Below are 20,963 nucleotides of genomic sequence, written 5' to 3' on the forward strand. Positions count from 1 at the left end.
CGAGGTTAATATCGGACAAGCCTCATCTTGGCGCATCGGTTTCAAATATTTGTGAAAAACCGACAGTAATGGTTCAATACTGCGCGCATCGCATCGCGCGGTTGTGCGCGGTGCGTGCGCGGACGCATCGCGCACTGTTACGTCACCGTCGTAATAATAATAATAAACGAAATGGGATCATCAGCAATAAAATATGATATTTTCCAAAACGTAATAATACATAATAATGCATAGTAATAATAATATATAATAATAATAATATGTCATAGCGTAATAATAAAAATATAATAAGCCGCCGGACAATAATAATATTCATCATGCATGATAATATATGTCATCTGTCACATAATATGTAATGCTCGCGTTAATGCATCTCGTTTCCTCATAATAAAGATCGTGCTCTCATCTTCCTCTCTCCCCTGCTCTCTCTCTCTCCCTCTCATTCCCTCTCTCCATCCTGCTCTCTCTGTCTCCCTCTCTCCCTATCATTCCCTCTCTCCCTCCTGCTCTCTATGTCTCCCTCTCATTCCCTCTCTCCTTCCTGCTCTCTCTCTGTCTCCCTCTCTCCCCTCTCCCCTGCTCTCTCTCTCCCTCTCTCCCTCTCATTCCCTCTCTCCCTCCTGCTCTCTCTGTCTCCTCCGCATAAACACATACTCATTCTCTCTTTCTGTCCATCTGATTGTATGCACAGCTGGTCCAGCGGATCGGCTCCATCTACCGCAGCAAGAGAGGGAAGAGGAGACTAAAGAAGCTCTCAGTGTCCAACACAGACATCTCCTCCGTCAGAGGTATGGGAAGGGGTAGACTTCACTTGTGGCTCGTTTTCACCGAGTTGTACAGTTCAGTTCGGTATAGCACGGTACACAATTATTCGGGTTTCAAAGGTCAGAATTTTCGAAGGGTTGCCAAAACAACCGATCCGTACCATACCACTTTTTGGCTCCTCTTTAACTCTTATGGTGGTTGAGTAAACGATATTTGCATTAATCTCTTATGGGACCCTTTTGATCTCTATCTGTGCTGTTCTCACTGCCACCTTGTAGTCTATTGATTATATGTCTGTGTTGTTTTTTTTTTCTGAGTTTACAGAAGATAACAGTGGGAGTGAGAGTGACTCAGATGACCGCTTTAATGGTGAGAAATCATGCATTGCATCATGCTAAACCATAAAAGACAAAAACTATAAATCCATTTATTGTGTGGGCAGTGTGTTTAGTGGAAGCATTTTGTATGAAACTACCCATTTACCTCCTTTGCCCTCTACATCAACTCTCTTGTTTCTCCTCCTTCCTCCCCCTCTCTTTCATTCTTTCTCCCTCTGCCTTCCTTCTTTCCTTTTTTCTCTCACGCTCTGTCTCTCTTTATGGGCTTGACCATAATTTTGTACACCATTGCCAAAGTACAGAGTAGGAGACAGAATGAACAAAGAAACAGACTTGTCCACACACACACACACACACATGTGATAACAATGAAAAATAATCAAAAATGAAAGAAAAACAAAACGATTCCATGCAAATCAAGAAAAACTAAACTAACCTGTACTGTAAGTGCAAAAAGATGTTACACATCATTAGATTCTTTTCCAGGAACTTGTGGAAGCTGTGGCTGTCTCTTACTCTGTCTGGGCCTTCGCTGTATGTCCCTTTTGCCCCCCCCCCCCCCCCCCCCCCCCACAGTTTCCATCTTTCCCTCTCTCAACCTTCTCTCTCTCTTTTTTTCTCCCCAATTCACTCTCACTCCTCCTAACTTCAAACTTCAACTAGAGTGTAATGTCAAAGCCAGCTCTGCTGAAAGAAAGCTGCTATTGTTGTACTCATGAATTCCATGCTATGAGATATATATGTCTCCTTTTTTTTCTTGCCCTGTCTTTCTCATTCTCAAATTCTCTCTCTCTCTCTCTCTCTCTCTCTCTCTCTCTCTCTCTCTCTCACCTCTGTCTTTCTGCCTCCTCTTTCTCTTTTCTCTATTGCCGTATTTCCCTTCACCTCTCTCTCTCTCTCTCTCTCTCTCTCTCTCTCTCTCTCCCCCTCTCTCTCCCTCCCTCTCTTTTTGCAGTGCACATCCAGAGGCTGTTGCGGCTGCAGTCTCTGCTGCGGCGGTCCCCCAGCTACCGCACTCTGGAGCTGCAGCTACTGCAGTGGCAGGAGAGGAGGGAGCTCTTTGAGCACTTCCTGGTCGTGTCGCTAAAGAAGAGGCCGGGGAAGAGCTCCTACACCCCAGAGGTCTCCTACCAGTTCCCCAAGGTACACAGCACTGTATCACAACTATGGTACACTGCATTGTGTCACAACAACTACAGAACACAGTGTTGTGTCATAGCATCACAACAACTGCTACAGTGGCAACAATTACATCATATAAGACATATAAGACATACACTGAACAACAGCTACTATAATGACAACTAGTACCAAAGATCCTTGATTACTAACCTCAACCCTTTCTGCTTCAACCCTCTCTGCTAGTACTACTACAAGAATCGTTATGACTAGCCAAGTCAGCATTTATTTATTTATTTTGTTTTTTAAGCTTTCACTGTAAGAAAGCCACCAAAGGAGGACCATAGGGATTCAAGCAAGCAAGTCAAACAATCATAAATAACACAATGAATTAGTTGGATAGCCATAATAAACACTCTCACTTAAAATGTCTCCTGCCAATAATTCTAATGATAATAAAACAATAGCTATATTCAGTGTAGTGCAAATATATTAGACAGTATCAAACCCAACACCGACTATGACAAAATGTGGTCATTCCTTCCCATGAGGAGTAATAAGACAAGAAGTTTGTGAGAGTAGGTGAAAGAGGATGGAAGGAGAGAGATGAAAGGGTTCTGTTGAGTAAAATTCCCATGATGCCCCACAGCTGGATCGTCCAACCAAACAGATGAGAGAAGCAGAGCAGCGACTCAAAGCCATACCCCAGTTCTGCTTCCCAGATGCCAAGGACTGGTGCCCCGTCTCCCAATACAACAGGTATGGCCACCAGTTACAACCAGTACAACACGTTGGACCAGTGTAACAGTCACAACCTGTGGAGTATGACCAGCAGATATGACCAGCATATATTGGTTACGATCAGAGCTGCAGGTATGACCAGCATTAGATATGAGTAGACATGACCAGCAGTTACGGTCAGCTACGCAGGTGGGACCACATATGACCAGCACAGCAAATAGGGCAAGTGTATGTATGACCTTACCTGCGTTGTTACCACGGGATTGAAAGTGGTGACTGTGTCGTTATTACGGGATTAAAGGTGGTAGGACACTGGACACCAGGCAACGTTTTTGTGTTAATTACTCATCTTCGTAAGTCGGTATATGGTTAAATTACTCATTACAGGGCGAATGGAGACTCTCTCGCCCGCCCCTACTGCCTGTAGGCAGAATATCCCGCTTGCAAGTTCAGTGTATCGTACCCGCCGACCGAAACAGGATCAGTTTACAGTACAGAGGCAGGCTAACGAAACGCGTAGCGCATTGTTGCAAGCGTGTGTATAATGGCAGAGCCGGCAAAGAAGCAGCGAAAACCCTTGACGGAAGATGCAAAGAAAAGGAAAAGAGCTTCAGAATGAGCGAGAGGGAGTTTCGTAGAGAAAAAGCACCAGGCTTGCCCGGTGTCTCTTTAAAGGTTTGTTGTTGCTATGGGATTAAAGGTTGTGACTGTGTTGTTACTGGGACTAAAGGTGGTGAGTGTGTTGTTGCCATGATATTAAAGGTGGTGAGTGTGTTGTTATTATAGGATTAAAGGTGGGAACTGTATTGTTGCTATGGTATTCAAGGTGGTGAGTGTGTTGTTGCTATGGGATTAAAGGTGGGGACTGTGTTGTTACTATGGAATTAAAGGTAGTGACTGTATTGTTACTATGGGATTAAAACTGGTGACTGTGTTGTTATTATGGGATTAAAGGAGTCGACTGTGTTGTTATTATGGGATTAAAGGTTGTGACTGTGGAGAGGGATTGATAACTGTCATCTATCACTTGGTACTCCGTTTCAGCAAACAACCATTTGACAGATTATTGCTTAATGACTTTGGCCAGTGATACATTACATACATTCATCGTGGCATTTTTGTCTTACAATATACCATAGAGAGAGATCCTATTTATTGTAGATTATCATATGTTCTGCTAACTGTTACATGATTAAGATTTGTTTCTGTTCCCCTTAGTGAGAGTTTCTCCTTCATGTTGACGGGTGAGGATGGCGGCAGGCGCTTCGGGTACTGCAGACGTCTGCTGGTGAGTGGTTGGGAGCTTCTAGTCCCTCATGTGAGGTTGGCCCGTGTTTATTTCTGTGGCCTCATGTATGCTTTTTTCGCTGAGCCTAAATATGCGGGTGGTGACTACGGATGCAGTCACATGATTAGAGAGGAGGGATATTGTTTTAGCGATATCGGGAGAGAGCCTCATCCTATAATCCCTAAAGGAAAACAGAGACAATCTCTCTATAGTAATTCATCTGCTTTTATCAAGCTTCTCTGACTGTTGTTTATTACCAGCATCCGCTTCCAGGGAATGGTACTGATATGAACTGTATGTTTGCATCTGTGCGTCTGTATGTGTGTATTTGTGTGTGTGTGTGTGTGTGTGTGTGTGTGTGTGTGTGTGTGTGTGTGTGTGTGTGTGTGTGAAAGAGAGAGAGAGAGAGAGAGAGAGAGAGAGAGAAAAGCAAGAGAGAGAGAGAGATGGATGGATAGATAGTGTGAGAGAGGGGGTGAAAGAGCGGGAGTGAGAGAGTGAGGATAAGGCAGCAGGAGGGAGAATAACTGCAGTATGTTCATGTTTAATCATCCCCTTTGAGCTGTTTCTATCCCCCTGTACTCTGTAACTGTAACTGTCCTCACTTCCTCTTTATTCTCTCTCCCTCTCTGTTTTATTCTCTCTTCCTCTCTCTCTCTTCCTCTCTCTTTCTCTCTCTCTCTCTCTCTCCCATTCTCTCTCTAGCCCAGTGGTTCGGCTCCACGATTGCCTGAAGTTTACTGTGTGATCAGTCGTCTGGGATGTTTTGATCTCTTCTCCAAGGTGAACCCCCCCCCATCACCCCTCCCTTACACACACACAGACACACACACACACACACACACACACACACACTCCACCACCACCCATCCCACCCCCACACATGTGGAATCAATATTCCTGCTCCGCTTTGCTCTGACCACTGCGGGAATGACAGATTGTGAGTGGGAATGATGGGCCCTAGATGGGATCAGACTCCGGTCCGCTCCGCCTGGCCGGACGGGACTTTCCCACTCCCCTCTGCACCCTGGGAATGTGTTTACATACGAGAGCGGAGAGGGAGAAGCACCTCCAGATTGGAGTTTAGACTCGAACAGCATATTTATCTTACCAGCCAGAGTATGTCTACATGGACAGAGATATATGGTGAAGTACCTTTTCATAGACTCTCGACCCCCTAAATCTGTATACATAACTTCACATCAGATCTATGACAGTGGTCTCAAGAATCATGAAATTAAAAGTATTTAACTGGTTATTTTGTAAGCATTGTTGACTTTGCCAAAACAATGCAAAACAGCAAAGTGGGTTTATTGCTACAGTGCTGGCTTAGCGGAAGAGAACACAGATGTTCTTAGTCAGTTTATGATAAGCCCTCATTGTGTTTACTAACATTTTAATAACCAAGGATATCTGAAAGCATCTGAAGTGATTTCATTGCACTGCTTATTTGAGAAGTCGGTAGGCCATTTTTTCCCAAGAGCAGTGGAAGTGTGTGATGTGAGGAATGTGATCTTTAAAAACAAAACAACATGGAGGTTAAACTCAGGCTTTTTTTGAGGAATAAATACTGCCAATATCTGGCCTCACAACTGTCCTTCATGTGAGTGGCAGTGCACTCAGTAATTGAACTTTTGCCTACTGATTGGTGATACCAGTTTGGTTGTGTATGCAAAGGTGCTATTGTTCACCTCAAGTAATGATTACTGGTGTCGGATGCTATGTTGATGATTCATGATGATTAGGAGGAGGAGGAAGATGACAATATGAAGCAGATGATGTTTGGTGGTGACGATGCTTTTTTGTTTGATGTCTATAAAGATGAAAATGTTAATGAAGTTGATGATGGTGGTGGTGATTGTACTGATGAAGATGCTTAAATTTACAGTATATTCATGATTGCTTTGGAGAAAGGGTATCTGCAAAATGCCATAACCATGATAAACACAGTGATGATTATGTAGATGAAGATTTTGGTGGTCCTGATGATGGCAAATTATATAATTACTACACAGTGATCTAATGACAATGGTCGTTGTGATGCTGGCCGTGCTCTTGTTGTTTATGAAAATGCTGAAGTTCGTTCATATTCCCTAAACAGAGGCGAACGTTCGTGGAAAACATGTTTGTCTGAACAGATACATTTGAATGATTTTGTTCAAACATTCAATCTCAACGGTAACTCTCTGTCCAACTCCCAACATGTTTGTGGAGAAATACCTCCTGAAATTGTTTTGAAAGTGTTCGCAAACATTCGCCCATGTTCACCTCTGGTGTTCTGTCAGATCTTAGACGAGGTGGAGAGACGCAGGGAGATATCCGCTGCTCTGGTCTACCCTTTCATGAGAAGCTTGATGGAGTCACCCTTCCCAGCCCCTGGCAAGACCATCCGAGTCAAGACCTTCCTGCCTGGAACAGGAAATGAGGTAAGTGTTCGGACGAAACCTGGAACTCTCGTTCATTTGTAGTATAAATCCAGAAATGAATGAACAACTGACCCAGTTATTCTTAGATTTTTCCTATTAGTAATTTAAACATGGCTTCCCTTGTGATTTGGTAGAAGTGAGATAGATCTGTAAAGTGAGATAGAATTGACTCATGAAGTAGAGGTTACATCCGAGAGAGTGTAGCCGGTGACCTAGACTCATGCACTCGTTAATGATTAGGCTTATTCAATGAGACATACGTTCTCATACGTCTGAACATAATACTTTGAGCGAATCTGCTCGACTATCAAAGGTAGCTAATTGTGGCATTCTGTAGCCGGTGACCTAGACTCATGCACTCGTTAATGATTAGGCTTATTCAATGAGACATACGTTCTCATACGTCTGAAAATAATACTTTGAGCGAATCTGCTCGACTATCAAAGGTAGCTAATTGTGGCATAACAGGATGTTTATGAAAACATTAGTGTACAGCTTTAGAGAAAGCAGAGTAGTAAATGAACACAGAAAAGCTCAACCGAGCCCAGCCTCTGCACTCCTCCACCTCAGGCTTAGGGAGAGTGACTATGGCTTCTGCCCACGACTTCAGCAGAATACACTGAGCCCACGGCAAAGCCAGCCTCTCCTCAAGGCCCTCTAACCGTACCCATTATTGCCCACACAAACCACACATACACCCACACTCACACCCCCATTACACATGCTTCCATTTACACACACACACACCCACACATACATACATACTACATGTGTGTGTGTGTGTGTGTGTGTGTGTGTGTTTTAATATATCTGTGAATATCTGTGTGCCCAAGGTGATGGAACTGCAGCGTCCAGCGGACTGTCGTCTGGAGCATGTCGACCTGCAGAGTCTGTTCAGCTGCCTGAGTGTGCCTCAGATCGTACGGATCTTCGCCTCGCTGCTGCTCGAGCGCAGGGTTGTGTTCGTAGCTGACAAACTCAGGTGAGGAAGCTTAGAACTGGATTACAGCCGAGTCAGAACCAGGTGTGGGCCAAAACAGGGCCCAATCAATACCAGTCTCTAATAGCTAACTAAGAACTAAGAACTAGATGCTGTGAGTTACATTTCCTCTCCTGTAAATCCAAACTTAAAGCGAAGGTGATGTAAACATAGTATTTAGACATATGCTAAATGTCTTTCCAGTTAGGGCCAACATTACGACAAACTTTTTCTGAATTATCTTTTGTGCAATGTATGCAGTTAGTCTAATCATTCATCATTTCATCTAAATGTATTTCAAATGGAATAGATGATGAGGCAAATCATATCACGCTGTGTCCAAACATCCAGCAACTGTTGAACTGCTTGAGTCACTCCCTCAGTGCAGGTTTCCCCCATACAGATCCCATAACAGCATAATGTTCATATGAATTACACCAAACAAACATCACAACCCCACATGGCACTCAGAGATGGCCATAGATCTCTCCATCATACAGTATAATCATATCAGGGCCTCCCCGACGTATTAAAAAAAGACAGACCGCTCAGAATGTATAAGTGATTTCCTCATCGTTGCTAAGGAAGAGAAAACAAATGAGAGACTGCTGAGCGTGCACAGATGTTTGCTCAGTCAGAGGTAGGAATATTTCATCTTTGTGTCTGAAGCGACTGTCCAGAGGACATTCACATCGCATAGACCTTCTCCATTCTTCGTTCCTGGCTCTGGGTGCAGAGAGGCTGACTGGGGACTGTCAATGCAGAGCCATGAGATGATGCAGCTGTCTATATTTAATCAGTACCATCAGGAACTTGAAGGGGTAGGAATTCTCAAAATTTGTGGTTAAAATTGCGGTGATTTTGAGTTTAAATCTAATGCTCGATCACAACTAATGCAGAAATTAATCAATCACAACTAATGCAGAAATTAATCAATCACAAATAATGCAGATTCTTTGACTCTGGTGGTAATATTGCACTGAAAACAAAAGATCTCTAAGTCCTGGAGGAACTGGCATCTTCCTCATGCTAATAGAATTCAGCTATGTGATGTGGATACTCATCTGTCCGGAGAGACTCCTGCTGAACCCAACATTGCAGATTCCTGTGGCCCCAGTCCAGCCCTGAAACTATGATTACTGGTAGTTGTGGGTTCAAATCCCAGCTTCCACTGTTGTGCCCTTGAGCAAGGCACTTACCCTCCCTGAGTTGCTCCAGGGACAATATATGTATAGAAAAAGGACAGCACTCACAGTTCCTTAAAAGACTTTTAATCACCCCATGGATGTTTCGAGCCAAAAGTTATTTTTCAGCATGATAATGGTCATTAATGGGATAATGGTGATTTCATATCTGTGAGTGCTGTCCTTTTTCTATCCATTCATTACGCTACAATAAGGATTCAGCACCCAGTGGACTTTGTTCAGAAGAGCATTTGGAAAAAACATCTGCTAAATGAATAAAGGTAAATGAATAGCATCAATCATATTGCGTTCTGTGCTGTCCCTATAACTTGCCTTGCTGTGCCCATGCGCTAGTGATATGTCCTCTCACTTATAAATTAAAAAGTACTGGTCCGATTTATGGTCTGCCTACTTCAGATGTTCATAGAGTACATGGTAGGGTCACCATATCTTGGCCCTCCTACATGATTATCCATGTCTGGATCAGGATCCACATGTTGTTTTTTGGCAGTCCCCTCATCAGCTGCAGATAGCTTCTGTCTACAGGTCTGGCATGCTGACTTGACTGTCTTTCCCTTTGTCCCTTTCAGTACCCTCTCCAGTTATGTTCACTGATTTAGACACCTGAGGGGGCATGATTCTGCTGACTTGACATTTTCTTCCTTCTGCCCCTCTCTGGTACCCAGTTAAGCTGATGCTGCTGCTCTTTCCATGGCAGCACACTTTCAGTGGCAGATAGCCTCTGACTCCAGCATCCGACCCCGATTGGGTATGAATCTGCTTACTCAATAATGCTTTATGTCTTCTGCCCTTATCACCACCCTATGAAGCAGTGGTACTACTGACTTTGCTTTACCCTGGTGTAACAGTGGAGGTCTCTCCCCTCCTTCGTACTCTCTGTGTTGCGTGGTGTGGGAATGATGCAACAGCTCTGGGCCTGGGTTACCGTGTTTGTAGATTATGTTGATGGTTGACCTGGCAACCATCCCTAAATCCTATCTACAGGAGATGACTTTAAGGGGTCTAAGGGAATTGTGGGTAGAAGAATTTGGAATGGAGAGCATGTTAATAAAGTTACCTCGCTTCTACAGCGTAAACTTTGAAAAAGTAAAAGTGTCTGCATCTGTGTGCACACATCTACAGTGCTTAATTACTCTCTGATGTGAAGAAAAATAAAATAAACATCAGGCACTGAGCAACCCAGCCATTCGTGTACAGCTCCTGCCAAGTAAAATAGGTAAACCACTTCAAAATACTATGCATTTACATTCGATAAAACAACATTAATCTGCTAGCAACCAGCAACCAATTGAACCCTAATTAGTTAGCTAACTACACCTGCAGCTGAGAAAATCTTACATTGTGCACCGACTAGACTCATGCATAGAAATAAAACAATATAACTCCTACATAAGATGCACAATACAATAAGACCATTCTCATAGAAATGCATGACAAAGAAGTGGCATATGAAACGGAAGACAAAAGAAATAAGCATGTCAATAAAGCTCCACACACGTCTGCTGTGAGTCCCTGACCCCTGACCCCTGAGTGGGAACTAACCCCTGTCACACGCATGCCCTGTTACCTACTGTACAGCAGAAGTGTGGAGAAATACAAATGTGCACACACACATTGTGTGGAAGTTAAACTTGTGTGGGGATATTCAGATGATCATATCTAACCCTGCTATGCTAGCAGTACACTTTCACCCATAGACTATATATATATACAGTATATATATAAGTAAGTATAAGTATATATACTCTTGATCCTGTGAGGGAAATATATATATATATATATATATATATATACCAGCTGGCCCAGATCTGGCATGGATCTGGCATGGATCCATTGACATTGACACTTTTTGCTCCTTCCTTCCTTCCTCCTCTGCAGTACCCTGTCGAGCTGTGCCCATGCTGTGGTGGCACTGCTGTACCCGTTCTCCTGGCAGCACACCTTCATCCCCGTCCTGCCCGCCCCCATGCTGGACATGGTGTGCTGCCCCACGCCCTTCCTGGTGGGTCTCCTCTCCAGCTCCCTGCCACGCCTTAAAGAGATGCCACTCGAGGAGGTCAGTCTGTGTATGTGTATTCAAGTTAAAGGTGCAGTCAGCGGTCATACGCGATTTCAAGTCCATAACATTTTTATGTCACATTCAGCAATCATCTCCTCACGACACGCTAGCTGCCCGTTCCATGAGTACACTGTAAAAAAAAACAGTCTCTGTAGGCAGCCCAGGCTCGGAAAACTGGTAACAAACAAAGTGGGAGCAGCCTGGGGTGAACTACCTCCCTCGTGTGTTTCATTTGGTCCTTGGTTAAAATATAATGTATGTGTAGAGAAGGAGAAGGTTCACTGGAGCACACAGAGATTTAGGCTTTAAATTTATTTTATCATGGTGCACAGCATTCGAACGTTTCGACATGTCTCAATGGACACTGGCGAAGACACGAAGACAGATGAGACGTGTCGAAATGTTAGTCGATTGCTGTGCACCATGATAAAAGAAATTTAAAGCCATCTCTGTGTGCTCTGGTGAACCTTCTCCTTCTCTACATGATCGGTCCTCTGCCGTGAAGCTCCAGTCGTGACTTCAGAAGCGCGGTGGAACAACCCTTTTTTGACTTAATGTACGTGTAATGTAGCCTACATGTGTTTTGGGGAAAAAGCGTCTGTTAATACATTTAAATATAAACATAAACATAAACAAATGCGACTTCCTGCACAATCGCTGACTTATGCATAGTGTGTGTGTGTGACTGACATATGCATAGTGTGTGTGTGTGTGTGTGTATTTTGTTATACTTATACATATTCATATCTCCACTCTCATGCATTCCTCTTTGATTCACATTCCACTGGCCTGATGATACCATTGCCAGAGCAATGCTCAATCCAGAGTATTAGAGCACAGCAAAGTTGTGTAACGGCTGTTGTGTAAGCTAGCGGGATGTGCTGTGCTGTGCTGTGCTGTGCTGTGCTGTAGCAGTGAGCGAGAGATCCAGGGTTTGCTCCAGAGGTTGGCAGATGGTCAGGTCAGCCTCTGAGAGAAGCCATGAACTACAGCACCCCAGGGAGGGACGCTGAGGGCCGGCACCGGTGTGACCCCCACACCCCTCCTCCCCCCACATACCCCACCTCCAGGGGGGAGTTGGGGGTGCTGAAGCCATTTGGGAAAACAGCACAACATCCAAAATAAGCTGGAGGCGGGCGACGTTCCAGCACGTCCCGGAGAGTGTTTGTTCCGGAAATTAATTTTATTTCCAGCAGAAACAAAGTGCCTCCCGAGGTTGTTGAACTGCTCACTTGTGGACCCCAATAAACAAGTTTGCAGGGCATCCTGTCCTAGGAGCGGAGCTGGGAAGTTCAGCGGCTTTCAACGCCACAGCTCACAGCTGCTAGTTAACGTGGCTCTGTGGATGACGTCCAACGTTAAACGAGTCCTTTGAGTTTAACCCTTCAGTAATGCCTTGAGTATGTGCTTTCACAGCCAGTGAGCACTGGCTCTTTGTGCAGTTATGTGTGCAGACATATTTAATGTTCTGGATGTAATTTCACTAATCTGATGTCTGTCATCCTCTTTCTTCTGTTGTTAATCAGTTTCAGAAATGTGAAGGCTGTAAATCCATATTTGTGCATCTTATCAACTTTTGTGATTTCATGGTTGTAAAATGTGAATAATCCATTCCATGTGTGAGTGTCCAATGTCAGAAATGGGTGATTTCTCCTCTTCCTTGTTTGGTTACAGACTTTGATGGTGGACTTGCGATCAGACCGGTTTATTAGACAGGTAAATACTACACCAAAAGACATGTTCTATCACATGTTTTACACAGTAATTTTCTGTGTAAGTTAAAATCAATGTATAAACCTCGGCTACTTGGGAAATTATGGTAGTCACCTTTGAAGTTTGAGTATATACTTCTTAGATCAATATAATTTAAAAACATATCTTAAAGTAGTATTTATTTAAATATCTGCATAATGACCTACTTGTAACTGTGTTATATTTAATTGACAAGATGTTCGAGTTCTCATTTGTCTCTTGGACTCAGGGTTCCCAGAGTCTACAAATGAAACACTGCTCAGAAAGGAAATAGTTTGTCCTCTGTTATCCCAAAACACTCTGTCTGGGAAAACCATGGTAACCCAGTTTTCCTCTTCTGTGGTTTTCATTAGATGGATGACGAAGCAACACTGTTGCCAAGGAAACTCCAAGCTGCTCTGGAGCAGGCTCTAGAGCAGAGGGATGACCTCATCGGCCAGGATTCTGACAGCGAATCAGAGGACGGTAGGACAACCGTGACGGCACAAACACAACATTGCTTGTCAGAATTACATGTCTATCCTAACTCATTTTGTCGCAGTGAAAATATCTGACTGTGTAGAATGAAGAGCTTTTGGTCGCTTACTTCATCTTTAGACCACATACTGAGATCCCTGACCTCAGACTCGTTCAGTTGAAGGCCCTGGGACTGTCGTTTTTGTTTTATTACTATTCCAAGTTGCCTCCACAGCAGCAGACTTCAGTGGTTGTTCTACCATCAGGATTAGAGAGATGACAGTGAAAAAGAAACACATGCACATTCAAAGAAGCTTTCTTTAATCGGGCACTGGACAGAGATTTGAAAAACAAAACAAAACAAAAACAATAGGCGTCTACACACTCTAGCTCCCAATGTATTTGAATACACCCGTGATGTTTTGAGATAAGGCCCATCAGTCTGTGATGTCAAAAAAAAAAAAAACACTGTCTGTCATAGTAACTGGTTTAAATCTATAGACTCTTTCAACTGCATGAACAAACATGTGCGTTCCTAAGGCATTTCCAGTGGCACCGAAAACAACGTTGAGCTGGTAACTTGGGGACAAACAAATGTTCAAAAAACAAGTTTTAAAGTCAACATTTTGTAGAGCATTACACTAAAGTCTGCATTGGTTTTGAACGTTTCAACCAGAATTCCTCTAGGAACTTGAAAGGGTCTTTGAAAGGGTCTTTAACCAATGAGTGACCAGTGTCATGTGTTGAGTTGATGCTCTGTCCTACAGACAGTCATTCCCTGAACAGCGTGGTGTCAGAGGCGTTCATCCGCTTCTTCCTGGAGACGGTGGGCCACTTCCCGCTCTTCATGACACATGCGGCCGGCGGTGAGCGCCTCTTCCAACGAGATGCCTTCCGCAAGGCAGTGGCCTCACGCAGTGTCCGGCGCTTCCTTGGCGTCTTTATGGAGTCGCAGATGTTCCATGGCTTCATCCAGGACCAGGAGCTCCGCACCAGCCGTGCCAAAGGTTAGACACCTGTCACTGACGACCTTTGACCTTGGTCAATACTCCAAGCTAACCTGAAGCCAATTTGACTGCCATCCGTCTGTGACTGTCTTCATGTCAACTGTAAAGGACCATGGTTGAGTTGACTGGACTCTTAAGCCTGACTCTTTTGGCTACTTGTCAGCTTCTGGAATTTTTTTAAATTAATTTCATGGTGTGGGTATCCGCTGGTCTTGTTGATCCATTGTTTACATATCTGAATTGTGCACCTGAACCCTATGGTGGTTCTGCTGATTCTAACCAGCTTGTGTTAAGTCTCCCAAGCCAAAACCAGAATATTGATTACTTACTTGACTTACTTGAAAATGTCATTGTGAACTTAATTATTCAACACATTTCTTTTGTTTTACCCTGTATCTGAATTAAGCAATATGTAAATAATTAATAAATAATGTATCATCTATCATCATTTCTATACCCATGTTAACATTCTATGCCCATGTTACTAACTTAGTGTTGCATACACAAACATGTAATCACTATTTTATCAACTGTTGATCAAAATGGTCCTAAAAAGTTGTCTTGAGATTATGGCATGTGACTGCCTCCTGGTGGAGACTTAACAATGTTTTTAAAAATGTTAAAGCCTTCGTAGAAAGATTCTCAGCTTGTAGCCTGTGTACTTGAAATGACATATTGCTTCATATTCAAGGTTTAATATTTTAAATGGTTAATCTGCACTCTGCACTTTCCCTGCAGGTCTGTTTGAGGTGCGTGTGGAACAGTACCTTGATGAACTCCCTGAGACAGAGCAAGGAGGAGTCAACAGGTTCTTCAGAGGATTGGGTGAGTTACTAAACCACTCCAGGAAACTACACAAGGGTACATAAAGTGAGCTCTGAAAGTGTCTTTCTTGAAGGCTGTCTTAATGTTTCCAAAACAATGTTTTTGAAATGCCTCTCGATCAGCAGTAATCAAGGAGAATCCTTTGCACCTCTTAAATTCTATCTATCCATCCTTGAATTAGTTTTATATGCAAACCAACCATCATAGAGAACCTACACATGAGCCTCAAGTTATATATTACTTCAAGTTATAACAATCATTTGTTATGTGCACTGAACTTTTCTTTTTTTTAATCCACAGGAAGTAAAATTAAGTTCCTGCAGAAAAGAACTGACATCAAAGAAGCACATTGTTCAACTACATCCTCATTTGGATTACTTTTGTAAATGTTATCATTTACACATGATGCTTGTACAGTGTCTATACTGATTTGGAAACTGTAAATGATTTTTTTTATCTTGAATAAGTCTTATAGCAATAAATACTACAAAAAGTTTAAGATTACAACATGACCTGTAAGCAAGGGTTCAAAGTCTTGTTCTCACATCTTTTAAATGGGGAGAAAGATCAAAAGCATTATATCAGAAGGTACCAATTGTTTGCTCCCTTTAATTACGTTGGAATATATAGAGACTGAACTGAGGGTTTGTTTAATGGAATCAGAGGCATCTAATGTCTTGATATCTCAATATTACAACACATTCCAAGAAAGAATTGAACTCATTTGTCAGAGGCAGTGAAAGCTATTTGTTGGCCACAAGATTTTTACAATAAAATGTTTTGCAAGCATATTTGGATTGTTGCTGTTGTACATAAAAGGCAAACATCATGAAGTGTTTGTGCCTAATCAATAAAAGGAATGCAAACAAATAACATTGCAGGGCCGTTCCTTTCAGGAATAGGTGAAAACTTTGAGCAATCATAGTAGAAGAAACAAAAGAATACCAACATGGTGTGCCTGCATTTTGCCAAACTCTAGAAAAGCATAGTAGCCTACTCGCAGCATCCTGAATTAATTTCCTGTGAAGCAATCAATTTAATCACATCTGAATGCACTCCTACACTGCCATTCTCCCCAGGAAAGTGACGGGCACAATGTCAACAATGTGGAAACACAGATTATATCATTGAAGCCTGATGTTGTCAGGGGGGCTTGTTGCAATTCATACTATGTTCCCACTCTAAGTCAAATGTAAAATTCCATGACTTCCCTAACAATACATAATGACATAAATGGTACAATATACTGACCAAAGATTTCAGAGCAGTCGCGTACCGTTCAAGAATCTTCGACTTTTTTTTTTAGAGTGGGAGATGAACAAATGGACATTGAATAAACAAGTTTGGGCTAACCACAACTGTTAAAGCAAGCAGTGAAGCTAATATCCAGATATAAACTAATTCTGCATGGAAATATATTTGTGTTAATATATTTTGGTAAGTAAAGTTTAAACCAGGGGTTCCTAAACTTTTCCACGATAAGGCCCCCCAAATACCATTAGGTTCTGGCTAAGGACCCCCTTGATGTGTTATTAAACCCATCGACAATACTACGGCAAATGTAAAAATACATTATAATCCTAATAATTATTTTAGCCACAAGCACTTTGCTATGGAGCACCCAGTGTGTAAAAAATGTATTTGGGGCTTTCTGCTATATGAGAGCTATCACTCTATTATTCCCAGTCCTTATCATGGGAAATTTAATGTTAAGATATGCCTGCCATTATTATAATGGCATTGTATAACAACCCTCATAGTAATTTACATTTTAAGTTTTTCAAATGTATTTGTTGCTTTTATTTTTCCTTCCAACTTGCTGAGGCCCCCCTGGCACCCCCCACTTTGAAAACCACTGGTTTAAACTGCTACAACAAAATTCTCTGGCATTACAGGACTTTGCTCAAAAAATTATCTCCTGATTTTCTGTCTGGAATAGACTTGATCAAAATTCCATGACCTGCGGGAAACCTGTATGGTATAGGTAGTTTGTGTCTGGCCAACGTTGATCCTTCAAAATGTATAAGTATATATACTCTTTTGATCCCGTGATGGAAATTTGGTCTCTGCATTTATCCCAATCCATGAATTAGTGAAACACACTCAGCACACAGTGAGGTGAAGCACACACTAATCCTGGCACAGTGAGCTGCCTGCTACAACAGCGGCGCTCGGGGAGCAGTGAGGGGTTAGGTGCCTTGCTCAAGGGCACTTCAGCCGCTTCCTACTGGTCGGGGTTCGAACCGGCAACCCTCCGGTTACAAGTCCGAAGCGCTAACCAGTAGGCCATGGCTGCCCCAAAAAATAAATGATCTACAATGTTACACTGAACTAGGAATAGCCATGCAGAATACATTGACTGACACTTCAACTTTATTCTAAGTAACCATCTCTATGAAACTCATTTAATGTTATTTTTTTTCTTTAGTGTTGTATGGAAGCAGTCTTAAAGGGCCATTACATTATTCAACTGTGCATAACCCTAGTTTATAAGAGTAACCCACACACACACAAACAAGTCATTTCTTTTTTCCAACATTTTTTATTCCTGAAAAACAAAAAGGCAGTGAGTGCTTATGCAGTCAGGACACAAGCGCCCCCTACTTCTTTGATCTTCTCCTCAGCCCTGCGGCTGAAGAACTTTGCCTTGACGATGACTGGCTGCTTGGGGAGCTTGCCTTTACCCAGCACCTTGAAGTAGCCCTGCAGAGAGAGAGAGAGGGAGAGAACTACCATTAGCATCCAATGCAACCCTGATTAACTACAAGCAAACACCACAAATCATACTTAAAATGTTATATGTACGCTACAATACAACCAGCATTGTGGCAATCTTCCAGTGTGAAAAGAATTACATTACATGCACATTGAGTAGTAGTGTCACTAGTACACAGCAACCAGGGAGTTTGCTGGTCAACCTCCAAAGTAATGACGAGGCATTTCACCATTTTCTCAAGGCCTGATTATACATGGAGATGGACAAATCAAATGTTCTGTAATGAATATTCAAGCTCAGTGGGTCACAAGATGCTACACAAACAGCACAAGGTGCCTTTCTTTATATTATAGACCTCATTTCTGGCGCTCATGGGAAAATCGCACAAAATGGTAATTTATCCATATCCATTGCCAGAGGTAGCCTAACTGTTGTAACATTGCATTGTGTGGTCAGTTTGCTTTTAAACAAACATCAACTAAAAACCTAACCAGACACACAAACACGTAGTGAGTAGACTGAAGTCAAACTCTCAATGAACTTCAGGTGATGCTAGGCATCTACACGACAATTTAGGTCCACAACCACAGTGAATGAGTTGACCGACTTTTTTTTTTTTATCACTTTAACCAAGAACACCCAAGGATCATACTCACTGAGTAGCAATTTATGGGAAAAATAAATGAAAAATCACCACTGGCAAAAGATCTGAAGAACCACACATAATGAAGCCAATAAGAAAAAAAAAATAAATAATAATGTAGAAGTCACTCGCCAAAAGCAACAGCCCTGAAGTACAGCACATGAGATATTGGGATTTACTTAGTAACAATGCTACAATACTACGGTTTGTGAAAAACACTGGTTCATACATTGCCTTTACTGTCCTTTAACAAGGCTGAGACTGGACTGCACTGGAATGGGTCTGATATCCATCGCTGGCATGATTAACTGCTACTGCCTGCTAAGCTGCACTTCCAGCACCTGGTTGGGGACACCTTGGCTCTGGGACACAGGTGGTGCCTTGTCGAAGTCCACCAAGCTACTGGGCTATGCTGGCTACTTTTGCCACCGTACGGAGTCGGGCTAGCTTTTCCAGAGTCTGTTTGCCCAGAGAAATCACTCAGGACATCTGACCGACAGGCGCATCCAGAGCCCTGAAGACGGCCTAACATTGCCCTATGGCGTTGCCTGGGTGGGGTCTGTTCAAGAGCACTCGAGACTGCCAGCAAATCCACCAGGTTACTCTGTAGCCATGCAGTCATCATTGCCCATGGACTTTCCTATTATTTGTTAATTTGTCTGTTGTCTGTCTTGAGTCAAGGGTACGCTGGCGAGTACGCCACTCTTTCAGCATCTTATATTTGTTTGTTTGTTTGTGTCTTGTGTGTGAAGCACTTTTGTTGTGCATAGAAAAAGCACTACTCATGTTTGTCTGTAAAGAACTTTGTGCTCAATGCTTGAAAAGTGCTATATAAATAAAAAAATTCTCTCTTTCTGATAATACATCTAGATGTTGCAACACAATGCACTGAATATTTTAAGGTACTGGAGCTAACTCAACTTGACAAATCACATACTTGTAAGTCTGTCTGAAATAAGCAGCAACATATGTTAAGGCCCAAACTTCAATCAATAACATCCATCATCCTTACCTCCCATGCAAAACACCACAAAATCAACCAGAGATTGTGGGACATTCTATCCAATGTATTAATAACAATAATGAAACAAAAAAAAAAATACTCCCAGGTGCAATTCCAGGAAAGAACTTCAACACAGTAGATGATTGACAACCGACAAAAGGGTTTGACCTCATAACAAAAATCAACAGACCAGTAGGTATGTAGTAGCCTAACGTAGCTGACATTCAGATACTTACAGCTTGGACCACATCAATGATGGGAGCAGGGCCATCAGGCTTCTTGCTGTAGTTGACACGGGTCTGTTCGCTCACCAGCGTCCACAGCTTGTCCAGGTTGACCGTTGGGCAGTGTGTGGTGTTCCTCTTAACGTGGTAATGCCTCATGCCCACCTTACCGAAGTACCCAGGATGGCTGGGAATTGAAAAGAAAGTCTGACCACATACTTCTGGCTCATAACAGACATTTAAATTCTACCACCAAAATCACAGCTTTGGTTTATAGTATCAGGGTTATCCTCTGATGTTTACGTTAACAATCTGAAGCAATGTACTTATATTCGAACCGGTTACTCACTATTTGTCGAAGTTGATTCTGTGATGATGCATGCCACCAGCATTACCACGACCTCCAGGATGCTTTCTGTGTTTACCTGACATCAGGAAAAAAACGGTGGTTAGCTACTTGGGGTTTTGTCTTATCATTGGTAAAATGAACTTATCACAATCTGGCCACCTAGTGCCTATCGTTAGCCGACGGTACTCACCAATTCGGCCGTGTCCATGGCTGACGTGCCCACGGAGCTTCCTGGTCTTGGTCTTCTTGGTAGGCTAAAACGATATCACCCATATTAACAATGTTAACTTACAAGAACACGTTAGCATCACTACATGCATGAGATGTGCACCTCTGAGCACCTCACACATGATCAAGTAGGTTAACGTTAGCGGCATTAGCTAATGACTTCTAGGCTAAGAATGCGATAGCTAGTGTACAGATAGTCCCCAACTGTACAGTACAATACAATAATAATAATAATAATAATAATAACAACAAAATCCAAAGAGGCCATGCTAAATCCACACTGCAACTTGTGTTTATCCACCCACAGACCACAAAATAAGTACAGCAGTTATCGAGCAGGGACGGTCCAGACAAATGCTGACATTCAGGCTGGGCTCAAAATACAATTTGTCATGGGAATTGTAATGAAATACTAGCATGTAAAAGAAGCACTAAAGACATTTTGTCCAACCGATTATATCAAGTAAACTGATGGACTAAAATAATACTGGATGACGATAGATTTTCTAAAAAACCGCCGGTGGAAGTTTTCTTCATGATACTCACCATCTTGGAGGAAATCGGAGAGAGGGAGAGCAGTCGCAATTCTCGCGTTAATGTTCGAGACTGTCTGTCTATCTTCAGCCAAATGCAACAGCGCCACGCTTTGGTTGGATGAATTTATGTCTGACGGCTGAAACTGTGAAACCAGAGAATGTCTATTTATTTATTTTTTTATTTTTTTATTATACAAAAATTACCATACAAATTATAACAAATAGGGCAACAGCACAAAGAGGACATAATATCACAGCATATGCATGAGTTATGTCAGCTTTTTCGGCTGTTGAGTCCAACAAT

General features: G+C 42.5%; 2 protein-coding genes across 4 annotated transcripts in view; one reads left to right on the top strand and one right to left on the bottom strand.

The window, feature by feature from the left end:
• Positions 1-15,749, top strand: part of LOC125303782 (DENN domain-containing protein 2B-like) — a 26,501-nt gene extending 10,752 nt beyond the window's left edge. For 2 of the 3 annotated variants that reach the window (XM_048257698.1, XM_048257699.1), the window contains exons 7-20: positions 692-788; positions 1,090-1,134; positions 2,059-2,246; positions 2,872-2,981; positions 4,182-4,251; positions 4,957-5,034; positions 6,537-6,677; positions 7,511-7,659; positions 10,740-10,917; positions 12,595-12,636; positions 13,026-13,137; positions 13,896-14,135; positions 14,874-14,960; positions 15,261-15,749. In XM_048257698.1, the coding sequence (XP_048113655.1) occupies positions 692-788; positions 1,090-1,134; positions 2,059-2,246; positions 2,872-2,981; positions 4,182-4,251; positions 4,957-5,034; positions 6,537-6,677; positions 7,511-7,659; positions 10,740-10,917; positions 12,595-12,636; positions 13,026-13,137; positions 13,896-14,135; positions 14,874-14,960; positions 15,261-15,346 (1,623 nt within the window). In that variant the 3' untranslated portion in view covers positions 15,347-15,749. The remainder of the gene's footprint in view (positions 1-691; positions 789-1,089; positions 1,135-2,058; positions 2,247-2,871; positions 2,982-4,181; positions 4,252-4,956; positions 5,035-6,536; positions 6,678-7,510; positions 7,660-10,739; positions 10,918-12,594; positions 12,637-13,025; positions 13,138-13,895; positions 14,136-14,873; positions 14,961-15,260) is intronic. The other variant, XM_048257700.1, reaches the window with a different exon arrangement.
• Positions 15,750-17,482: 1,733 nt separating this feature from the next.
• Positions 17,483-20,780, bottom strand: LOC125302832 (60S ribosomal protein L27a; the record flags this gene model as incomplete). The annotated part of the gene is made up of 5 exons (XM_048256151.1): positions 17,483-17,663; positions 19,559-19,733; positions 19,896-19,971; positions 20,086-20,149; positions 20,670-20,780. Coding segments are annotated over 5 exons (555 nt in total), but the record flags the coding sequence as incomplete, so codon positions are not given.
• Positions 20,781-20,963: the final 183 nt, after the last annotated feature.

This window comes from Alosa alosa, chromosome 11, assembly GCF_017589495.1.
Source record: "Alosa alosa isolate M-15738 ecotype Scorff River chromosome 11, AALO_Geno_1.1, whole genome shotgun sequence".
Lineage (NCBI taxonomy): Eukaryota > Metazoa > Chordata > Actinopteri > Clupeiformes > Clupeidae > Alosa > Alosa alosa.